Here is a 21,054-nt window from a genome sequence, read left to right on the forward strand (position 1 = left end):
TTCATTCCCTGCCTGGAAAAAAATCCCAGCTCATTTTTCCAAAGCCAAACTCAAGTATCACCATTGGGTTCCCTCATACAGGTGTAATTAATCACAGTCTCTTCAGTGCCTTCAAACACATCTTTTATCCCTCTTGTTCAGCTCTTCTGTCCCTGAGTTACAGGTTGGTTCTTCACCTAAGCCTTGCAGGAGTGGGCTCCATGAGTAATTCATCTTGAATGATCTAAAGCCTGAGTTGGTGTCCCATGATGGGGTTAATGGGACAGCCCTATACCAGATCCTTGGGTTGATGGATTCCTCTTCAGCCTCCAGGCTTGTTTTTAGAAACTCATCTTCCACCCACAAAGGAATCTACTGCTTGTAGGTTCTCTTCTCTTTGCTCCCAACCAAAAATAGCTCTTGTGTCTCCTTTTCATTCTATTCACTAGATCACATTTACATCAACTTACATCTTTTCCATTAGCGATCTGCATTTTAAGATTGATCAAGTCCATAGCCAAAGCTTAATATGGCAGCCGTGAGTAGATTTTGCACCTGTGAAGTATCTGTGAACCCTCTGAAAATATATACCAAATCACTTGCCCATTTTTCAAGGGGAGGGGCAAGTGATATAATTAAATGGAAATGAAATTTTTCATTACATTTCTTGAGGAGAGCACGCTCCCTAATAGCTGAGATCACTCAGCTAAAGAATGAAGCTTTAGGCAAACGACTCTGTCTGACAGCTTTGAAGAGAGCAGTGGATCTCCCAACACGGAGGTTGAGATCTGAGAAGGGACAGACTCCCTGCTCAAGTGGGTCCCTGACCCCTGAGTAGCCTAACTGGGAGACATCCCCCACTAGGGGCAGTCTGACACCCCACACCTCACAGGGTGGAGTACACCCCTGAGAGGAAGCTTCCAAAGCAAGAATAAGACAGGTACACTCGCTGTTCAGAAATATTCTATCTTCTGCAGCCTCTGCTGCTGATACCCAGGCAAACAGGATCTGGAGTGGACCTCAAGCAATCTCCAACAGACCTACAGCTGAGGGTCCTGACTGTTAGAAGGAAAACTATCAAACAGGAAGGACACCTACACCAAAACCCCATCAGTACATCACCATCATCAAAGACCAGAGGCAGATAAAACCACAAAGATGGGGAAAAAGCAGGGCAGACAAGCTGGAAATTCAAAAAATAAGAGCGCATCTCCCCCGGCAAAGGAGCGCAGCTCATCGCCAGCAACGGATCAAAGCTGGACGGAGAATGACTTTGACGAGATGAGAGAAGAAGGCTTCAGTCCATCAAATTTCTCAGAGCTAAAGGAGGAATTACGTACCCAGCACAAAGAAACTAAAAATCTTGAAAAAAAAGTGGAAGAATTGATGGCTAGAGTAATTAATGCAGAGAAGGTCATAAACGAAATGAAAGAGATGAAAACCATGACACGAGAAATACGATACGTGACAAATGCACAAGCTTCAGTAACCGACTCGATCAACTGGAAGAAAGAGTATCTGCGATTGAGGATCAAATGAATGAAATGAAGCGAGAAGAGAAACCAAAAGAAAAAAGAAGAAAAAGAAATGAACAAAGCCTGCAAGAAGTATGGGATTATGTAAAAAGACCAAATCTACGTCTGATTGGGGTGCCTGAAAGTGAGGGGGAAAATGGAACCAAGTTGGAAAACACTCTTCAGGATATCATCCAGGAGAACTTCCCCAACCTAGTAGGGCAGGCCAACATTCAAATCCAGGAAATACAGAGAACGCCACAAAGATACTCCTCGAGAAGAGCAACTCCAAGACACATAATTGCCAGATTCACCAAAGTTGAAATGAAGGAAAAAATCTTAAGGGCAGCCAGAGAGAAAGGTCGGGTTACCCACAAAGGGAAGCCCATCAGACTAACAGCAGATCTCTCGGCAGAAACTCTCCAAGCCAGAAGAGAGTGGGGGCCAATATTCAACATTCTTAAAGAAAATAATTTTCAACCCAGAATTTCATATCCAGCCAAACTAAGTTTCATAAGTGAAGGAGAAATAAAATCCTTTACAGATAAGCAAATGCTTAGAGATTTTGTCACCACTAGACCTGCCTTACAAGAGACCCTGAAGGAAGCACTCAACATGGAAAGGAACAACCGGTACCAGCCATTGCAAAAACATGCCAAAATGTAAAGACCATCGAGGCTAGGAAGAAACTGCATCAACTAATGAGCAAAATAACCAGTTAATATCATAATGGCAGGATCAAGTTCACACATAACAATCTTAACCTTAAATGTAAATGGACTAAATGCTCCAATTAAAAGACACAGACGGGCAAACTGGATAAAGAGTCAAGACCCATCAGTCTGCTGTATTCAGGAGACCCATCTCACACGCAGAGACATACATAGGCTCAAAATAAAGGGATGGAGAAAGATTTACCAAGCAAATGGAGAACAAAAAACAGCGGGGGTTGCAATACTAGTCTCTGATAAAACAGACTTTAAACCATCAAAGATCAAAAGAGACAAAGAAGGCCATTACATAATGGTTAAGGGATCAATTCAACAGGAAGAGCTAACTATCCTAAATATATATGCACCCAATACAGGAGCACCCAGATTCATAAAGCAAGTCCTTAGAGACTTACAAAGAGACTTAGACTCCCATACAATAATAATGGGAGACTTCAACACTCCACTGTCAACATTAGACAGATCAACGAGACAAAGTTAACAAGGATATCCAGGAATTGAACTCATCTCTGCAGCAAGCAGACCTAATAGACATCTATAGAACTCTCCACCCCAAATCAACAGAATATACATTCTTCTCAGCACCACATCGTACTTACTCCAAAATCGACCACGTAATTGGAAGTAAAGCACTCCTCAGCAAATGTACAAGAACAGAAATTATAACAAACTGTCTCTCAGACCACAGTGCAATCAAACTAGAACTCAGGACTAAGAAACTCAATCAAAACCGCTCAACTACATGGAAACTGAACAACCTGCTCCTGAATGACTACTGGGTAAATAACGAAATGAAGGCAGAAATAAAGATGTTCTTTGAAACCAATGAGAACAAAGATACAACATACCAGAATCTCTGGGACACATTTAAAGCAGTGTGTAGAGGGAAATTTATAGCACTAAATGCCCACAAGAGAAAGCAGGAAAGATCTAAAATTGACACTCTAACATCGCAATTAAAAGAACTAGAGAAGCAAGAGCAAACACATTCGAAAGCTAGCAGAAGGCTAGAAATAACTAAGATCAGAGCAGAACTGAAGGAGATAGATACACAAAAAACTCTCCAAAAGATCAATGAATCCAGGAGTTGGTTTTTTGAAAAGATCAACAAAATTGACAGACCACTAGCAAGACTAATAAAGAAGAAAAGAGAGAAGAATCAAATCGACGCAATTAAAAATGATAAAGGGGATATCACCACCGACCCCACAGAAATACAAACTACCATCAGAGAATACTATAAACACCTCTACGCAAATAAACTGGAAAATCTAGAAGAAATCGATAATTTCCTGGACACTTACACTCTTCCAAGACTAAACCAGGAAGAAGTTGAATCCCTGAATAGACCAATAGCAGGCTCTGAAATTGAGGCAATAATTAATAGCCTACCAACCAAAAAAAGTCCAGGACCAGATGGATTCACAGCTGAATTCTACCAGAGATACAAGGAGGAGTTGGTACCATTCCTTCTGAAACTATTCCAATCAATAGAAAAAGAGGGAATCCTCCCTAACTCATTTTATGAGGCCAACATCATCCTGATACCAAAGCCTGGCAGAGACACAACAAAAAAAAGAGAATTTTAGACCAATATCCCTGATGAACATCGATGCAAAAATCCTCAATAAAATACTGGCAAACCGGATTCAGCAACACATCAAAAAGCTTATCCACCATGATCAAGTGGGCTTCATCCCTGGGATGCAAGGCTGGTTCAACATTCGCAAATCAATAAACATAATCCAGCATATAAACAGAACCAAAGACAAGAACCACATGATTATCTCAATAGATGCAGAAAAGGCTTTTGACAAAATTCAACAGCCCTTCATGCTAAAAACGCTCAATAAATTCGGTATTGATGGAACGTACCTCAAAATAATAAGAGCTATTTATGACAAACCGACAGCCAATATCATACTGAATGGGCAAAAACTGGAAACATTCCCTTTGAAAACTGGCACAAGACAGGGATGCCCTCTCTCACCACTCCTATTCAACATAGTGTTGGAAGTTCTGGCTAGGGCAATTAGGCAAGAGAAAGAAATCAAGGGTATTCAGTTAGGAAAAGAAGAAGTCAAACTGTCCCTGTTTGCAGATGACATGATTGTATATTTAGAAAACCCCATTGTCTCAGCCCAAAATCTCCTTAAGCTGATAAGCAACTTCAGCAGTCTCAGGATACAAAATTAATGTGCAAAAATCACAAGCATTCTTATACACCAGTAACAGACAAACAGAGAGCCAAATCAGGAATGAACTTCCATTCACAATTGCTTCAAAGAGAATAAAATACCTAGGAATCCAACTTACAAGGGATGTAAAGGACCTCTTCAAGGAGAACTACAAACCACTGCTCAGTGAAATCAAAGAGGACACAAACAAATGGAAGAACATACCATGCTCATGGATAGGAAGAATCAATATCGTGAAAATGGCCATACTGCCCAAGGTAATTTATAGATTCAATGCCATCCCCATCAAGCTACCAATGAGTTTCTTCACAGAATTGGAAAAAACTGCTTTAAAGTTCATATGGAACCAAAAAAGAGCCCGCATCTCCAAGACAATCCTAAGTCAAAAGAACAAAGCTGGAGGCATCACGCTACCTGACTTCAAGCTATACTACAAGGCTACAGTAACCAAAACAGCATGGTACTGGTACCAAAACAGAGATATAGACCAATGGAACAGAACAGAGTCCTCAGAAATAATACCACACATCTACAGCCATCTGATCTTTGACAAACCTGAGAGAAACAAGAAATGGGGAAAGGATTCCCTATTTAATAAATGGTGCTGGGAAAATTGGCTAGCCATAAGTAGAAAGCTGAAACTGGATCCTTTCCTTACTCCTTATACGAAAATTAATTCAAGATGGATTAGAGACTTAAATGTTAGACCTAATACCATAAAAATCCTAGAGGAAAACCTAGGTAGTACCATTCAGGACATAGGCATGGGCAAAGACTTCATGTCTAAAACACCAAAAGCAACGGCAGCAAAAGCCAAAATTGACAAATGGGATCTCATTAAACTAAAGAGCTTCTGCACAGCAAAAGAAACTACCATCAGAGTGAACAGGCAACCTACAGAATGGGAGAAAATTTTTGCAATCTACTCATCTGACAAAGGGCTAATATCCAGAACCTACAAAGAACTCAAACAAATTTACAAGAAAAAAACAAACAACCCCATCAAAAAGTGGGCAAAGGATATGAACAGACATTTCTCAAAAGAAGACATTCATACAGCCAACAGACACATGAAAAAATGCTCATCATCACTGGCCATCAGAGAAATGCAAATCAAAACCACAATGAGATACCATCTCACACCAGTTAGAATGGCGATCATTAAAAAGTCAGGAAACAACAGGTGCTGGACAGGATGTGGAGAAATAGGAACACTTTTACACTGTTGGTGGGATTGTAAACTAGTTCAACCATTATGGAAAACAGTATGGCGATTCCTCAAGGATCTAGAACTAGATGTACCATATGACCCAGCCATCCCATTACTGGGTATATACCCAAAGGATTATAAATTATGCTGCTATAAAGACACATGCACACGTATGTTTATTGCAGCACTATTCACAATAGCAAAGACTTGGAATCAACCCAAATGTCCATCAGTGACAGATTGGATTAAGAAAATGTGGCACATATACACCATGGAATACTATGCAGCCATCAAAAAGGATGAGTTTGTGTCCTTTGTAGGGACATGGATGCAGCTGGAAACCATCATTCTTAGCAAACTATCACAAGAACAGAAAGCCAAATACCGCATGTTCTCACTCATAGGTGGGAACTGAACAATGAGATCACTTGGACTCAGGAAGGGGAACATCACACACAGGGGCCTATCATGGGGAGGGGGGAGGGGGGAGGGATTGCATTGGGAGTTATACCTGATGTAAATGATGAGTTGATGGGTGCAGCACACCAACATGGCACAAGTATACATATGTAACAAACCTGCACGTTATGCACATGTACCCTACAACTTAAAAGTATAATAATAATAAATAAATTTAAAAAAAAATGGAAAAAAAAAAAAAAAGAATGAAGCTTTAAAGGAGAATTTGAAGGGAGTGAGGGACACGGAACAGGATTTTAGCTTGTCCCTCGAGCCATTTCATATACACGGCGCCTACTTTATTGCAGCTTAAAGACCCAGGTCTTCTCAAGAGAGGCTTAACATGCCCTGAGAGCAAAAAGCAGTGCAAGGTAAGGAGACTGTGTTCTTCTGTGTGGCTGCCCCAGCCTATGAGACATGTATCTTCTTAGATGTCAGGTAGGGCAGGGAAAGGCCCCTCAGTAGTCTCCAAGCATCTCTCCACCGTCCTCTGTCCACTGAACATGCCTGCACTCTCTTCCACGTGACAGCTTCTCAGATATTTGAAGACCACTGTCTACCCCTCATGTGACTCTTCCCTTTTCTAGGTTTCCTTCAATGTTTCCGTAAGATATGTTTTCCATTGGCCAGGATATTGTACATGAGACATCCCTCTTAAAATGTAGCAGCCCACATGTGGTCTGACCAATGTCCTACAGGCTCTTTCTTTCTTTCTTTCTTTCTTTCTTTCTTTCTTTCTTTCTTTCTTTCTTTCTTTCTTTCTTTCTTTCTTTCTTCTTTCTCTTTCTTCTTTCTTTCTTTTTCTTTCTCTTTCTTTCTTTCTTCCTTCTTTTTATCTTTTCTTTCTTTCTTTCCTTTTTTTTTGAGACAAGGTCTCACTATGTTGCCCAGGCTGGTGTCAAACTCCTGGGCTCAAGCAGTCTTCCCACCTTGGCATCCCAAGTAGCTAAGAGTATCAAGTGCATGCCACAGTGCCCAGCTATATTTCTGTCCATGCCGCCCGAGATGCTGTTAGAGTAATTAGCAGCAGCCACAGTTCACAGTGTGGCATGGAGCCCAAGGCCTTCCACAGTCCCTGGACCTATTTACTAAGTGCTGATAATAATTCCATTTACTTTTCAGTTTCAGAGGATTCAATAATAACTTTACCATCATTTGTATTTTTAAAATACAAACACATTTTATGTGTTTGAGAGGTGAATGCTTTTCTACTCTTCCAATGAGTGGAATGAGCTTTATTTAAGGGACACAGCACTGGGCTGAGAACGGGTAGAACTGGCAGAGGAAGGCTCCACCTGTATGATTCTCAGCACCACCCCTTGGCACATGGCATCTGTGACTTTTATTTTTAGCTGTTCCTTCCCAACCAGCTTATAAAATGGATTGTAAATTCCTTGAGGGCAGACAGCCTCCAATCTTAACCTGTCTGCATCTGTGGTGTTTATCCCAGTGTTAAATGCTCCTATCACATTCTTCACAAGTCTTGTTTCTACCTCCTAAATGTCACTTAAACACCTAGCCCTCTCACCATCTCCACCACCTCCACTCAAACTCCAGCACCTTTTTCTCTCTTCTGGACTTTCCGTGGCCTGACCAGTCTGCTCTCCACCCACGAGCTGCTGGAAAGCTTTCAAAACACACATTGGGTCACATCACACCCCTGCTTAAAACCTGCGTAACGTAAAGGCACCACCCAGTTTTTCTGTATGAAGCTCATTCCTTTCAGAGTAGTCCATGGGCCTTAGGAGCACAAGGATGAGAACAAAGAGTTAAATCATAACCTGAGGAGAAGTCTATTTAAAAGAAGGGCTGAAAGGCCTGGGGTCACCTCCACTCAAAATCCTCCCCAAATAAGCCCAAGTAGAAATAACCTTTCCTTCTCTCATGGCCCCAGTCCACTCTGAAGAGACATGTAGGGTGAAACCTGTATACATGTTTGCACTTATTTGGTGCAGTTCTCTCCCTCTGTTAGTTTAGAAGCTGCTTGTGAACAGGCCACGGTGTTGTCTTTGAATAAAACCTAGGCCATTGCCTGAACAGAGTAGCCTCAACCAAGGCCTCGCGATAACCAAACAAATGAATGACCCATGTCAAAGGAATATCCTCCACTTGGGTAGCACTTGTCTAGAAGACTAAATGGAATGGCGTTTCCCTTCCCCTGGTGCTGAACTGTTGAAGTGGTGAAAGGACCATCGACTTTGAAGGGCCGTGGTACACCGACCCGCACTGGATCTAACTGAAAACACTTCCCTGACCAGAGAGAAACAGGGCATGTTTTAATGAATGACACACAGGTGCTGGGTATCAATCCTTCATTAGCATAGCCACCCCGTTCTAACCCATCAAGTCCTTGACCCTTCCTCCTCCCTGACCTACAAAGCCCTTTGCTGTGCTTGTTTCCTTCCTGGCAAGTAAAGAAACTCAGCTTGCTTTACTTTTAAGTTCTTTTGGACTTTGTTTTCTCCTTTGATCCCATGATTTGCTGGTGAGCTCCAGGCCTCTGCCATGGCTGTGGAAAGGGCCATCTTGGGATTCCCCTCCTCACTACAGAGCACTTTACCAACACTCACCACATAGGATAGGAGACCAGGAAGGGAGGCCCAGGGACACCTGCCTTCTCTGAGGGATTGTTAGAAGCTTTACTGGAATTACATTGAAAACTCTAGAGCTCACTGAAGGAAAATGGTAGTAAATACTACTAAATACTAAATAATACCAAAATACTACAGTAAAAGTAACACTAGTATACTATTAATATTATTAGTAATACTATTTCTGTTATATAGTAATAGTAACACTAAAATACTAAAGTACTAAATTGTACTATGGTTGAAGGAAAATAGTACTAAAAAGAAAACATTAGTACCAAATTTTGTGGTGATAACACTTTTTAAAGTCTTAATAAGAATTAAGATTTTTTTCCCTGTTCCTAGGTGCTTTCTGCCCCACACACAATAATTGCCTGTAGTTCATATGCCTTTTCAATTGGAATTTTGAAAATGAAGATATTTTTAACTGATGATATCATAAGGACATAACTGGGATTTTATAGCTTTGCCTTCTAGACAATAAAAAGCATACAAAACTATGCTGACATGTTTGTATTAATGTTGTATCTTAATATTATCAGTCAGGATTCTTTTGGTTGCAAGTGACAGAAACCTAAGTCAAACCAGCTTATTGTAAAAAGGGTAATATTTTACTGAGAGCATCCAAGGAAGGACTGAGTAGCCAAATCCCTGGAGGGGCAGAAGAGGACACGGCTGGGCCTCAGGAGGAGCTGAGAGGCACCACAGCTTTCTCCTTCCACTTTAGGCTCTCTGTGAATGTCAGATGGATCCTCTCTGTCACCTTCAAATGGACTTTTTCCAGGTGGCTGAGAGATATGGTCTCAGTTTTAGAGTTTTAACTTCTGATAAATTCTGTCCCTAGAGAGGATCTAGATAAAATCTCTCTGTCTCTCCCTCACTCCCTCCCTTTCTTTCATCCTGAAAAATCATCTTATTAGTCCACTTCAAGTCTTGAGCCAGTTTGGCCAGAGGTGGGGCACTATGGTGGGGCACAGTCCAAGCCAAGTTCCTCCACCTCTTTAGAATATTCAGGAGTGGTAGCACGTGAAAACGTGGCAGCTTCTGTGGGTTGGGAGGGGGAGGTTAATGGCAGCGCAGTTTCTAAGAGGAGCAACAGGGTCAGGACCCGCAATACTGTAGATACGACCTGTGCTCTCACCTAAGGCATCTCAGAACCTGATGCCTCTCACTCAAAACGCTGCTGGACAGGTGAATAAGGATGGGACAAAGGGCTTGTGGTAGAGATCCTTGACGAGCTAATCTGAGGCAAGAATGCATTTTCCTAGCAGTGAACACTCATCCCCTGCATCGGATGCCAATTTGGCAGCTTACACTTTGCTATGTCAACTTCATTAATCTTATTTTATTTAGTTGTTCAACATATATTGTTGAGTACCTGTTATGTATCTGACATTCTGCTCAGTGTAGAAGATATAAACATGAGAAAGGAAGTGTCTGCCATAAAGAGATTACAGTTGGTGGGAAAGGCAGCCATGTAAACATGTAATTTCCACAGAATGGGACAAGAAGTATGATCGAGGTTTGAAGTCATTGCTGCAGCATTAGATGTGGAGACAGAGCATGAATGGCTATGTATAAATCTGTGTTGAAAACATAATCCACACACTTCCTCTGCCTCCTCCTTCTTCTTCTCCAACCAGTTATTTAACAAGATTATTCCTCCCTTTCATGTGCACAGTGCACTGTAGATTACCCAGCACTTCCACTCACATCATCTTCAAACCTCAGAAATACCAGCCTTGTGAAATAAGCAGAACAAGTATCAGTTCCTCATCTTATACTGGAGAAATCGTGTTTCCAGTGCTTTGAAATTACTTCTGATCCCACAGCTGGTAGTATATGACAACGTTGAACCTCAAGCCCATACCTCAGGCTTCAGTGCTATTCCTAAGCCAACATGCTACCACCCTCTACCACTGGCCAGAGAACACACTCCAGAAAAAGAAACCTAATCCTAATCTGTCTCCAGCAATATGCTGAAGGGCTGTGACCCAGGTTCATCACCGGCCAGTGTCCATCTCTGTCATCCGTCTGTGTGCGGCCTTCCTCAGCATTCTTCCCTGGGTCAGGGCACCTCTGGTCACTGACACGCACCAGGCCTCCATCCCCAGCCTGAGGGCCAAGTCTCTCTGTTGCTCTTGGATCTCATTAAGGTAGTGGTGAGCGGGGGAGTTCAGTTCTGATGAGGAGAAGTCATAAATGGGCAGATGAGAATATGGATTCAGTTCTCCAGGGCAGTGTGTCTATGACTTTAAAGTGCACATGAATCACCTGGGGATCTTGTCCAAATGCAGATTCTGACTAAGAGAGTGCCCAAATTTTCTATTTCTCACAAGCTCTCAGGCAATCCTGAGACTGCTGGCCCACAGACCACACCTGGAGAAGCAAGATCTAGATTAGAGATGCTAATACATCTTACATCTTAGCCACTCTTGGGATAAACAGCATATCAGTGGGCTGGTAGCTTTCTTAAAAAGCCGAGATGGAAAAATTTGACCTTAAAAAAAAATTTATTTTTAAAACATGTTTATAGGAGGAACCCTGAGATGAAAATTAAGAGGTCTTACAAATTTACACATATCACATAGCCCACCTGTGCTTCAATGTCCCCAGTTCTGAGTTGAGAGTAACAAATATTGCTTCAAGGTAATTAATGCATATGAGACTGTTTGGAACAAAACCATTATGGAAAATGCAGATTGTAATCTGTGATTTTTTTTTTGTATTTTTTCTTTGTAGGAGATGTCAGTGAAAAAAGGGATCCAGAATGATTACTAACCTATGACTCCCAACAGTATGACAGGTATCTTTTTTTTTTTAACATTTTCTTTGTTGTCTTCATTTTTGTTCCACCTAAAGTGAAATTATAGGTTCTTAAAGATTAACTTGCGAGTTTCAGCAACCATTATTTCCAAACCAATAAGTATTATTAAATCCTGTGAATACATCCCTACAAATGTACTTCCATGTTCTTCTGACGTTATAAGATGCATCCTCCCCAGAAAGGTGATGGAGAGGAAATGACTATTCATTTTTAGCCATCCTTTAGCCATTGAACACTGTTTGCTATTGTCTTTTCTTTTTTTTTTTTTTTTTTTTTTTTTTTTTTTTTTTTTTTGAGACAGGGTCTTGCTCTGACACCCAGGCTGGAGTGCAGTGGTGCACTCATGGCTTACTGCAGCCCCAGCCTCCCAGGGCTCAAGTGATCCTCCCACCTCAGCCTCCCAAAGTGCTTGGATTTACAGTGAGCCACTGCACACAGTGTATGTTTACTTCTTACAGTCATTCCAATTCATATAATAAATGGCTCTACATACTTTGTGACCACCGAAAGTGTATATTTTCAAAAGTTGGCTGTTTATTCCATTCAGCAGTAGAGTCAGAATGGAATATGATTAGGTCATGTAAGGTATAAGTCAGTTACAAAACTCTTAGCAAGGGTCAAAGGAGAGACAGAATGATCTTGGAGGAATACAAGGTTGCAATAGTGCAAATTCTTTGTGCAATTTATAGAGCAATGGTTGTACACTCAAAGGTGCGAGGGAACAGGCCGATAACGCCAGTGATGGCGAAGGTTGGGTAAAAGGAAAAACAAAGCTGGAGAACTCTAGTTCTTTCTAAAGGGAAGCCATCGCCCACTGTAAGCAATCACTGACAAGAAGGAATGGAGCCCCATGTGTCCACAGATTTCAAATTTGCAAGAGAAGTTGGAAATTCAGATTTTAAATGAAATAACCTAGATGTTAGATGTTAGCCAATAACTTATAAAAATCTTATAGACGTATGGCTCAGCCGAAATATGTCTGCTAACTAGAATCAAGCCACGAGCTGTCAGTTTATGACCTCAGCTACATACCTTCCAGCCTAGCAGCAAGCCCACCACTGTCCTTTTTGTTACCATGGCAGCACGGCAGGTCCCCATAGACCTCTGTGTGTCGAGGATGCAGCCTGACCTTTGGTTATCTATTCATGTCATCACCCAGTGATGAACTAAACATGCAGGATGGATTGCTCCAAGAGCTTATTATCCAGTAGACCTGAGAAACTGAAGCAACGGGAAGTTGCCACTCAGCCTTCTGAAAGTTTTGAAGCCTCCCAAAGACCATAAACTTTATCTCTCCCAGCATCTTTGCCCAGCCTCTCTACCCACCCATACTGGAGCTCCTGATACAGCAAAAAGATGGGGTGCCTGGGCAAGCCACAATGATTCATGCCTGTAGGAGGTAAGGGCATCGGAATCACATATCTTATTTCACATCAACAGGCACCAAAATGCACCCACTCCGACATCTATTCCACAGCCAAGTAGGTCAAATTCTCCGCCGCTAAAATCGCACTCCTTATGTCATAAACAAACACATTCAACCTTAGCTACAGCCTCAATGTTTCTGTTGGGATGAATGGGAATCGCAGTCAGAAGGAGTGATGGCCTAAGTCTTCGCAAGCACACACAGGTGTGAGCACACAGATACCAGACAGCAGGTAGCCACGCTGCAAACTGGAGGGACGGTATTCCTTTCTGATAAAGGACAGTGTGAGAGCAGGTGCTATAAGGATGGCTCTCTACTCCATGATAATTTGCCCACCTGAAAAAGTGTCCAAAGGTTTAGACTCAAAGAACATACCCCAAGACATATGAAATGGCAAAACAATGGTATAAAAGTAGGTAATAAAATGGTCTTCGCCTGCTGTGGGGATTAGTTCTAGGTACAGCGCAGTTCATCTAGGCAGAGTGACCATTCATTCCAGCCCCTCTGGATCAGCCCCTCTGGCAATTTTTGTTGTTTTATAAAGGGCCAGTGAATAAATATTTCTGGCTTTGCAGCCCATACAGTGTCTGTCATAATTACTCAATTCTGCCATTGTAGCATGAAAAGCCATAGACTATATATAAATAAATAGGCTTGGCTGTGGTTTACTAGAAATGTATAAAACAGGCAGCAGGTCAGCTTTGGCCCATAGTTTGTGGACCCTTGTTCTAGAGTCCAGGGTGGTCCAGGCAGTTCCCTTCTAGGGGCAAACCATCTCATTACTGAGCAGAACCCCCAAGGCTGAGTGAGCTTGAGAGCTGAGCTAGGAATCTAGGCCCACTCGCAGACAGCTCTAGGGGAAGCCAGCTTTTCAGCCCGTCTTCTGGAAGCCGGGATGCTTTCCTCGCAGACTGAGCCAGAACCCCAGCTGCCTCCTAGTGGAGGAGGGAGTTTTCACTTCCAGCATTTGCTTCATAGTGGAGAAACTAATTGTAGCTCTATTTTCAAAAGAAACATACTCCAGACACACATACATGTGTCTGAAGTATATGTGTGTGTGTGTGTGTATATATATATATGTACCGTTTATGTTAGTGGGCTCAGATGAGAAAATCATTACTTTAAATGCCCTTGTTTGTGTTTGAGATAAAACAATGTTCTTTTCCCTCTTCTGATTGCAGTGGGCTTAGGGTACATGTTTTAAGAAACCCAAAGGGAGACCATAATGAAGTTATAAGCTGTCAGAACTAAGTGCTTGATCTAGGAGCATACTTCAAAGGCCACATATGTATATTTTTTCCTTTGAAAAGCATAGTAGGTAATATTACTGCTATTCAACACAGGAAATCAATTAAACCCTTATGAAAAGAAAACCATTTTTTAAAAGATCAGTAGTTAATATTGAATCTATTTTCCTAAAACAGAACAGGTCAGCATTTTCAGATGAAGAAGGCATATTTTTGTAGGCTCTTTCAACCACAGTGCTTATTAAATTTATGTACTTTGCACTAACTCGAATGAATAATTGTTTATTTTTTGAGGTTACTTAATATCAGCTACAGTAGAGTCAGATTTTGCCAAAATTTTCTCACTGTTTTACGCCACCTAATTTGAAATTAGGACTATATGAAATCATTCATCGAAAAATACAATTCCTTCCAACCTCAGCAGAAACAAGAAAAAAAAAATACAATTCTTAAAGAAGGAAGTAAGAAAGTACCTTAATAGAGTATTTTATCAGTCTGGAATTAAGCATCACTTCCTAGATAATATGAGGGAAATTCTGCTGACATTGATGACAATATAATGAGCTCTATTCTGAATAAAACCATGATCCACAGCATAGGGAAATTTGTTCTAAGATATGAGTAGCTAAAATGTTAAATACCGAAGTTAGAGGCTTTTGGCCTTGACAGAACAGGAAACCAAGAATTCAAACTGTGCTGGAAGAGGCAAAAACAAGGACCTATTATGTTTGCGCTGAACCTGGCTGTATGAAATTAGGATATGGCATAAAGCTGGCAAAGTATTTGATGTTTTCATTGAAACTGGGCCTCCAGTAATTTAAAGTCACTCTATTATGACGCCTTTCATGTGAATAATATATTACCCATTCAGTTTTTTAACTCGGACTTCTTTGTGACTTGCTTGTTTAACTTCCCTCCTGTGGGAAGGTATTTTCTTTGTCAAGGCATTATTCTTGAGTATCCCTCAGTAGCAGGGAAGGGATATGTGCCAAGATAGATGGGAGCTTTCAGATGTTACCCCAATATTTTCCGCCACGTGATCTTTGTACTGTTTCTTGTGAGCTTGCTTTGGATGGGGCTCATTAGTTAAGCAAAATTGAGAACAATATGGGTTTTTTAAAATTTCCCTTATTACTACTGAGTTTGGGCAATTTTTACACATTTATTCGCCACTCGCATTTCTGCATCTGTAACTTGCTTGTTCATAGTTATTGTCCATTTGCCCACTGTAGTTTTTGTCTTTTTCTCATTAATTGTAGAACCTGTTTATGTGTTATGGATATATGAGCTCTATTTTGGATTAAACCACGATCAACAGCATAGGGGAATTTATGCTAAGATGTGAATATGCTAAATGTTAAATATCAAAGTTAGAGTCTTCTTTTGCTAAGTTAACTAAGCAAGTCACTTCATCTCCCTAGATCTTGAATCCCTTACCTATTAAATGAGAAAGTGAAAGCATTCATCCCTAGTTCCCATTCCACTTCTAAAATTTGAATATTTATAAATCACATGTTCATAAAGTAAGGCATACATACACTGATGGTTGAGTATAAAGAAAAAGTGAATACTGAGGCAATGCATTTTGTGTTTTGAGACTGTCCTACTGAACAAGTTTTTCAGAGTCAGACAAAACATTTAAGTTGGGAAAACTCGGCATTTTATTGTGAAGCCCATATCATTTCTCAAAGGTGAAATTGTGAAGCCCATGCCATTTTTCAAAGGTAGACCTTCAGGTGTCCCTTAGGTTTTTTCAACTGCTTCTTAATGGCCATTTCTTCCTTCAGAAATAGAGTCACAGTGGTGCATATGTCCTACAACCTACATAGAATGGCTCTCCATGGTTTCAAAAGGTTACTGACTGCAAAATAATGACACCATTCAAAAATAACTAATGTTAACAGTGTACATATTGTTAACATTTCCTGTTGTCAATAAACACGCTTCCTCAAAAGGATTTTGTTCATGGCCACTTAGTAATTCATCATATGGTGATATAGTCCCTGATTGTTAGGCTATTAACATAATATTGTTATAAATAATATATGATGAATACATATTTATTACATATATATTGACATGATGAATATATAATGAACTGCCTTGTACATAATTTTGCATCTTTCTGATAATTTCCTCAGGATAAACTCTACTATATTAAAAGAAATGATAGGTCAAAGGGACTGAACGGCTTTAAAAACTTTTTCTGTTTTCAAATTTTAGCCAGATTATTGGACCAATTGAGACATCCAACAGCAGTTCAGCCTCCGTTTAAGCATATACCCTCCAAATGTAGAAATTTTCGGTACAGTTAGCCTATTTGTTTTTGAGGAGGGAATTTATTAGGCAAAATTGTATCAAGCCTTTCAAAACTTTATATTTTTCTTCTTGATTATAAATTTGACTGTATACCACACACACACACACACACACACACACACATACATTGATTGGTGACTCAAACTTCACCTTTTGTAATGTAACCTGTTTGTTTAACTTTTCTGTTGTGGTATTTGTCTTTTTCTTAACGATTTAGATATTAGGGAATTAATTCATTTTCTATCATAAACAGTGTATATATTTTTCTCAATTTAATACATATCTCTTCTTTTTGTTTATGGCAATATTTAACCTTTTTAAATTTTTCTTCCTTTGAAATAATTGTATACTTACAGGAAAGTTGCAAAATTAATACAAACAATTCCAAGCCATCTTTTACCCTAAGTCTTAAAATGTTAACATTTTATCGCATTTGCTTTAATCTTCTTTCTCTATCTCTATCTAATTTTTATTTCAAACCATTTACAAATAAACTGTAAATATGGTTCCATAGCATTTTTGGACATACGAAAGTTTTTAGTTTATATATAGTGAGTTTTACTGAGGTACTATTTGTGATTTATTTCTTTGTTGTCAAGCTTAGTAATATCTTCTGATGAGTACTGAGGGACAGACCTCAATGGGCTCTTTGGAATGTGTTAGCACTTTTATTTCAACATGTAGTTCTTTTTCATTAGATGCAGGAATGACTGGCTGAAGGTTGAAGATTTTTCTCTCTCATACTTACCTTTAACTCTTGCATTCTTACCTTTGTGCACCAAATACTCACACAAAGTGGTGAGCCTCTGAGGCAAGGGAGGGGCAAACCTGATTGGTGGAGGTCCTTCTGTCCCTTCTCCCAGAGTCAGAACAGCCAATCGTCAGGCCTTTGGGCTGGTTACAGGTGTAGAGGAAGTAATAACAGAAGCCAAAGGAGAGCAGCAATGCAGAGTGCCACCACGACCCTCGGCTCCCCTTCCCACAGTGTTATAGAGCTGGGAGGCTTTAGATAGATGGACACACTCCTGGCATAGCCATTCTGAAGGGAAATTTGGAGGTTTATTGCACTTTCTCCTGAATTCCTGTCTCCCCAGATGTGATCAAAAATAAAACGTGGCCTTGGATTCCATACAGCCATCTATACACATTACAGATATTGCCATGAATAGTTTGGCAGAAAGAAAAATAGCCCAAATAGCTAGCTCTACTGTTGGCTAAGCTTTGATTTTATTTCTTGGGTATTTAACCACACAATGTGATGAGGGCCTTTTTGCTCCTCGCTCTGCATGCTGTCACTTCTAAAATAAATAAAAATCTCACTGTCAGTAGGCTAGAAAGGAAGCATCCGTCTTCCCCCAAATTCCTTGAGGGCAGAAGGGAGGCCATTACACACATCACACTGAAAGTCTTTAAATTCATGCTCAGACATCTCTCCCACAGATCCATGCCTCGCAGGAACTGCTGAAACCTCACATCCTCTTCTCCCTCTCTCCCCAGAGGCTAAAACTCTGATGAGTCTGCCATACACACTGCCTCCCCTCCCCACTGCAGTCAGAAATCTGGACCCTCCTCTCCCCTCCCTCTTCTCCCCACTACTACTGCCTCCACCTTCAAGATTGTGAGCCTCTTCTCTCCACTTCCTCGATACATATTTCCTTTTAAAACCCCACTCAGCAAAATAAACAGATCTTCCTTGGGACCCCGCTTACCTCGGAAAGCAAAGGAAGGGAAAACCATAAATATTTGTCATCTTACTTCTGTCACACATAAATTGGTAGAAGAGAAAATCACTCCTCAGCATCCATCCAGACTAGGGAAGAGAGGAGACCAGCACCTCAGTTCACGAGTTTCTCCAGTTTCTACCATAATAAGGGGCAAATCAAAAGACCGCCAGGAAGAATTTCTGTACTGCTAACACATCACCTTTTTCTTTAAAAGAAGAGCAAATGCTCCTTTTTTCCTCATGAAACAGAAGGAACGGTAACTCTTCATGCGGTGTGACTGGGTAAAAGATGCCCTGTAGGCTACCTGAAGAAGGACTGGTCCTCCTGTGTTCTGACTGTCTCTGTCCTCATCCCTCCTCTTTAACTTCCTGAACTTCTCTTGGAAGAGAAACTTACTACAGAAAAGTAGGGAGCTTCTGAAAGAGGCCAGATTAACAAAATCTCACCAAATCCAGTCAGACTGGCGAAAACCTTCCCTCAAATCTCCCAGCAACTCTTAAGCAATTACTACTAGAACAACTTCAGTTTCCAAATTTGAGCTGCAGCTAGGTAATCAGGAAGTTGAAATGTCAAAAGGACAAGACTTTACAGAGAGGAGAAGATGGAAGCAGAAGAGTGAAAAAAAAATTCTTTCTCAGCAACTCCTGTATTCTTCCTAGAAGGCACCCTTTACAAAGCTGGCTTCTTCTCATACTCCAACCCCAAGCCACACCCAACCCCATTCCACCTCCACTCCCACCACCACCACAATCACCATCACACCAACCTCCACTACGATTATTGCCCCCCACATCATCATCCCCATTATCCCCACCATCACCATTCTGATAAACTCATCTCAGTCTCCTGCAAGCCCTGCCGTAACCAAGTGCTGCCCGGCACATCTCTCCCTGATTTTTTTTCCCTAGCAGTCACAAATAACAACTGTAACTTAACAGGGTTCTATTATGTGGGGATGTATCTTCCTCTCTCTTCTCCTAAATGCCACTAAAGTCCACAGCAGTTGCACGTATATAGGTGCAAATCCCTTAAAAAGAAAACAATTTTCCCAACAAGAATTTGGTTTCTAATGACTGTATGGTGTTATTTTGTTTGCAGTGAGCCAAGAGTCATTTTTATATGGCACCACAACCTGCCACCATTGCCATCTGAAAAATCCCAGGCGCTTGTTTTATCCATCTTTGCTTTTCTTTCAAGTCTTAGCTATGATGACATTCTCGCTCTGGAATTTGGCTGTGTTGTAAAAAGAAACTAGTGTGGAACGCCAGTTCCCCAAGCCTGCAGAGTGCAGATGCTTTCTTGTCTTGGTACTATAACTGAACTGAGTCATTTTCTCTAAGCCATAGTTTACACATTAGCAGGCTGAAGCCAATGTGGTGAAGTGTCTTGCCCAGGGCCACCACAGCAAACTGTTGAGTATTTGAACCATCAGCTCCCAAAGACTGGGGAACTGTGGGTTAAACGACTTCAAATGGTGATTGTGTTTCTTTTCATTTCTTTTTTTTTAACCTTGACTGAAGTTATTTGTCTTTATCGTGGTGCGTTTGCAAGGAAGATGTATTAAGCATTCCTTCTTCTCCTTTTTAGTAAGCTGAGACCAAATTAATAAAATCTCAGCAAATTTAGTCAGATTAGCAAAAACCTCCCTCAAAACTCCTAGAGATTCAGACAATTGCTTCTAGAACTTCAGTTTCCAAAATGACAGCCAGGTGACCAGATATTTGATCCCTCTCTTTGGAAGAGGACCTAACTTTGTCCTGCTCAAACTTGGCTGCGTCTTAGAATCCCTCTGGGAGCTTTCTTTTTGAGACAGAGTCTCACTCTGTGGCCCAGGCTGGAGTGTGGTGGCATGATCTCGGCTCACTGCAACCTCCATCTTCCAGGCTCATGTGATTCTCCCATCTCAGCCTCCAGAGTAGCTGGGATTAGAGGAACTCACCACTACACCCAGCTAATTTTTATATTTTTTGTAGAGATGGGGTCTTGCCATGTTGCCCAGGATTGTCTCGAACTCCTGGGCTCAACTGATCCATCCCCCTCAGCCTCCCAAAGTGCTGGGATTACAGGCATGAGCCACCACACCTGGCCACTCTGAGAGCTTTTTAAAGTCCTGATGTCCATGCCATCCTAGACCAGTTTAATAGTAATCCCCAGGTGGGGGCCCAAGGCTCAGCATTCTTTTAAAACTGTCCAGGTAATTCTAAAGTACAACCCAGTGGGACACAGTGGTTCTCAACTCTGCTGCCTATTACAGGTCAACTGAGGGGATCTGTTAAAAAATACCAGTGTCTGTGCTCCACCCCTAGAGATTCCAATAAATCGGTCTAAGGTGAAACCTCTGGTAGCTTTGTTTTTTTAACTCAAGTGATTCTACTATGCATCTGGTGTTAAGAAAAGAGCTGTTGTTCTCAAACTTGGTGGTGGGATCAGAATCACTGGGAAATTTAGTTTAAAAGGAAAAAAAGTTCTAGCCAACCATCTTACCTAGTGACAAGTGCCTTGGCTTTTCTTGTGCCTACTCAACTCTCCAGGTGATTCTGATGCACACAGAAGTTTGAGAATCACTGATGCAGAAGGTTCCCCCCCTCCCCAGAAAATGTTAGTTTGGCCATCTGAGTACCTAGAAAAGAAATCTAAAATATTACCCTTTAATCTAGGCCTAACCTGACCTAGGGTGGGCAAATTGAATTGTAATTAGTGATGCTCTACTCCCGATGACGGTGTAGGTGTCTTTTGTTACTTTTGCCCACAAATGACAGACTCATGGTTCCTGTAACCATGCAGTTGACCAGTGAACATCAGCATCTTCACTTATCCAAATGACTCATCGGA

At 41.0% G+C, this 21,054-nt stretch overlaps 1 protein-coding gene across 50 annotated transcripts in view; it reads left to right on the forward strand.

The window, feature by feature from the left end:
- Positions 1-21,054, forward strand: part of THRB (thyroid hormone receptor beta) — a 370,608-nt gene that overhangs the window by 254,700 nt on the left and 94,854 nt on the right. For 38 of the 50 annotated variants that reach the window (XM_077991377.1, XM_077991400.1, XM_028843641.2 and 35 more), the window contains one exon: positions 11,422-11,485. The exons of 10 other annotated variants lie outside the window; for them this stretch is intronic. Coding sequence is in view for 28 of the 40 variants with exons in the window: in XM_077991400.1 (XP_077847526.1) it covers positions 11,464-11,485 (22 nt within the window). In the remaining 12 variants the exon portion in view is untranslated. Of the gene's footprint in view, positions 1-6,246; positions 6,463-11,421; positions 11,486-21,054 lie in introns of those variants that run through there. 2 more of the 50 variants (XM_077991392.1, XM_077991413.1) reach the window with 2 other exon arrangements.

Source organism: Macaca mulatta, chromosome 2 (assembly GCF_049350105.2).
Source record: "Macaca mulatta isolate MMU2019108-1 chromosome 2, T2T-MMU8v2.0, whole genome shotgun sequence".
Lineage (NCBI taxonomy): Eukaryota > Metazoa > Chordata > Mammalia > Primates > Cercopithecidae > Macaca > Macaca mulatta.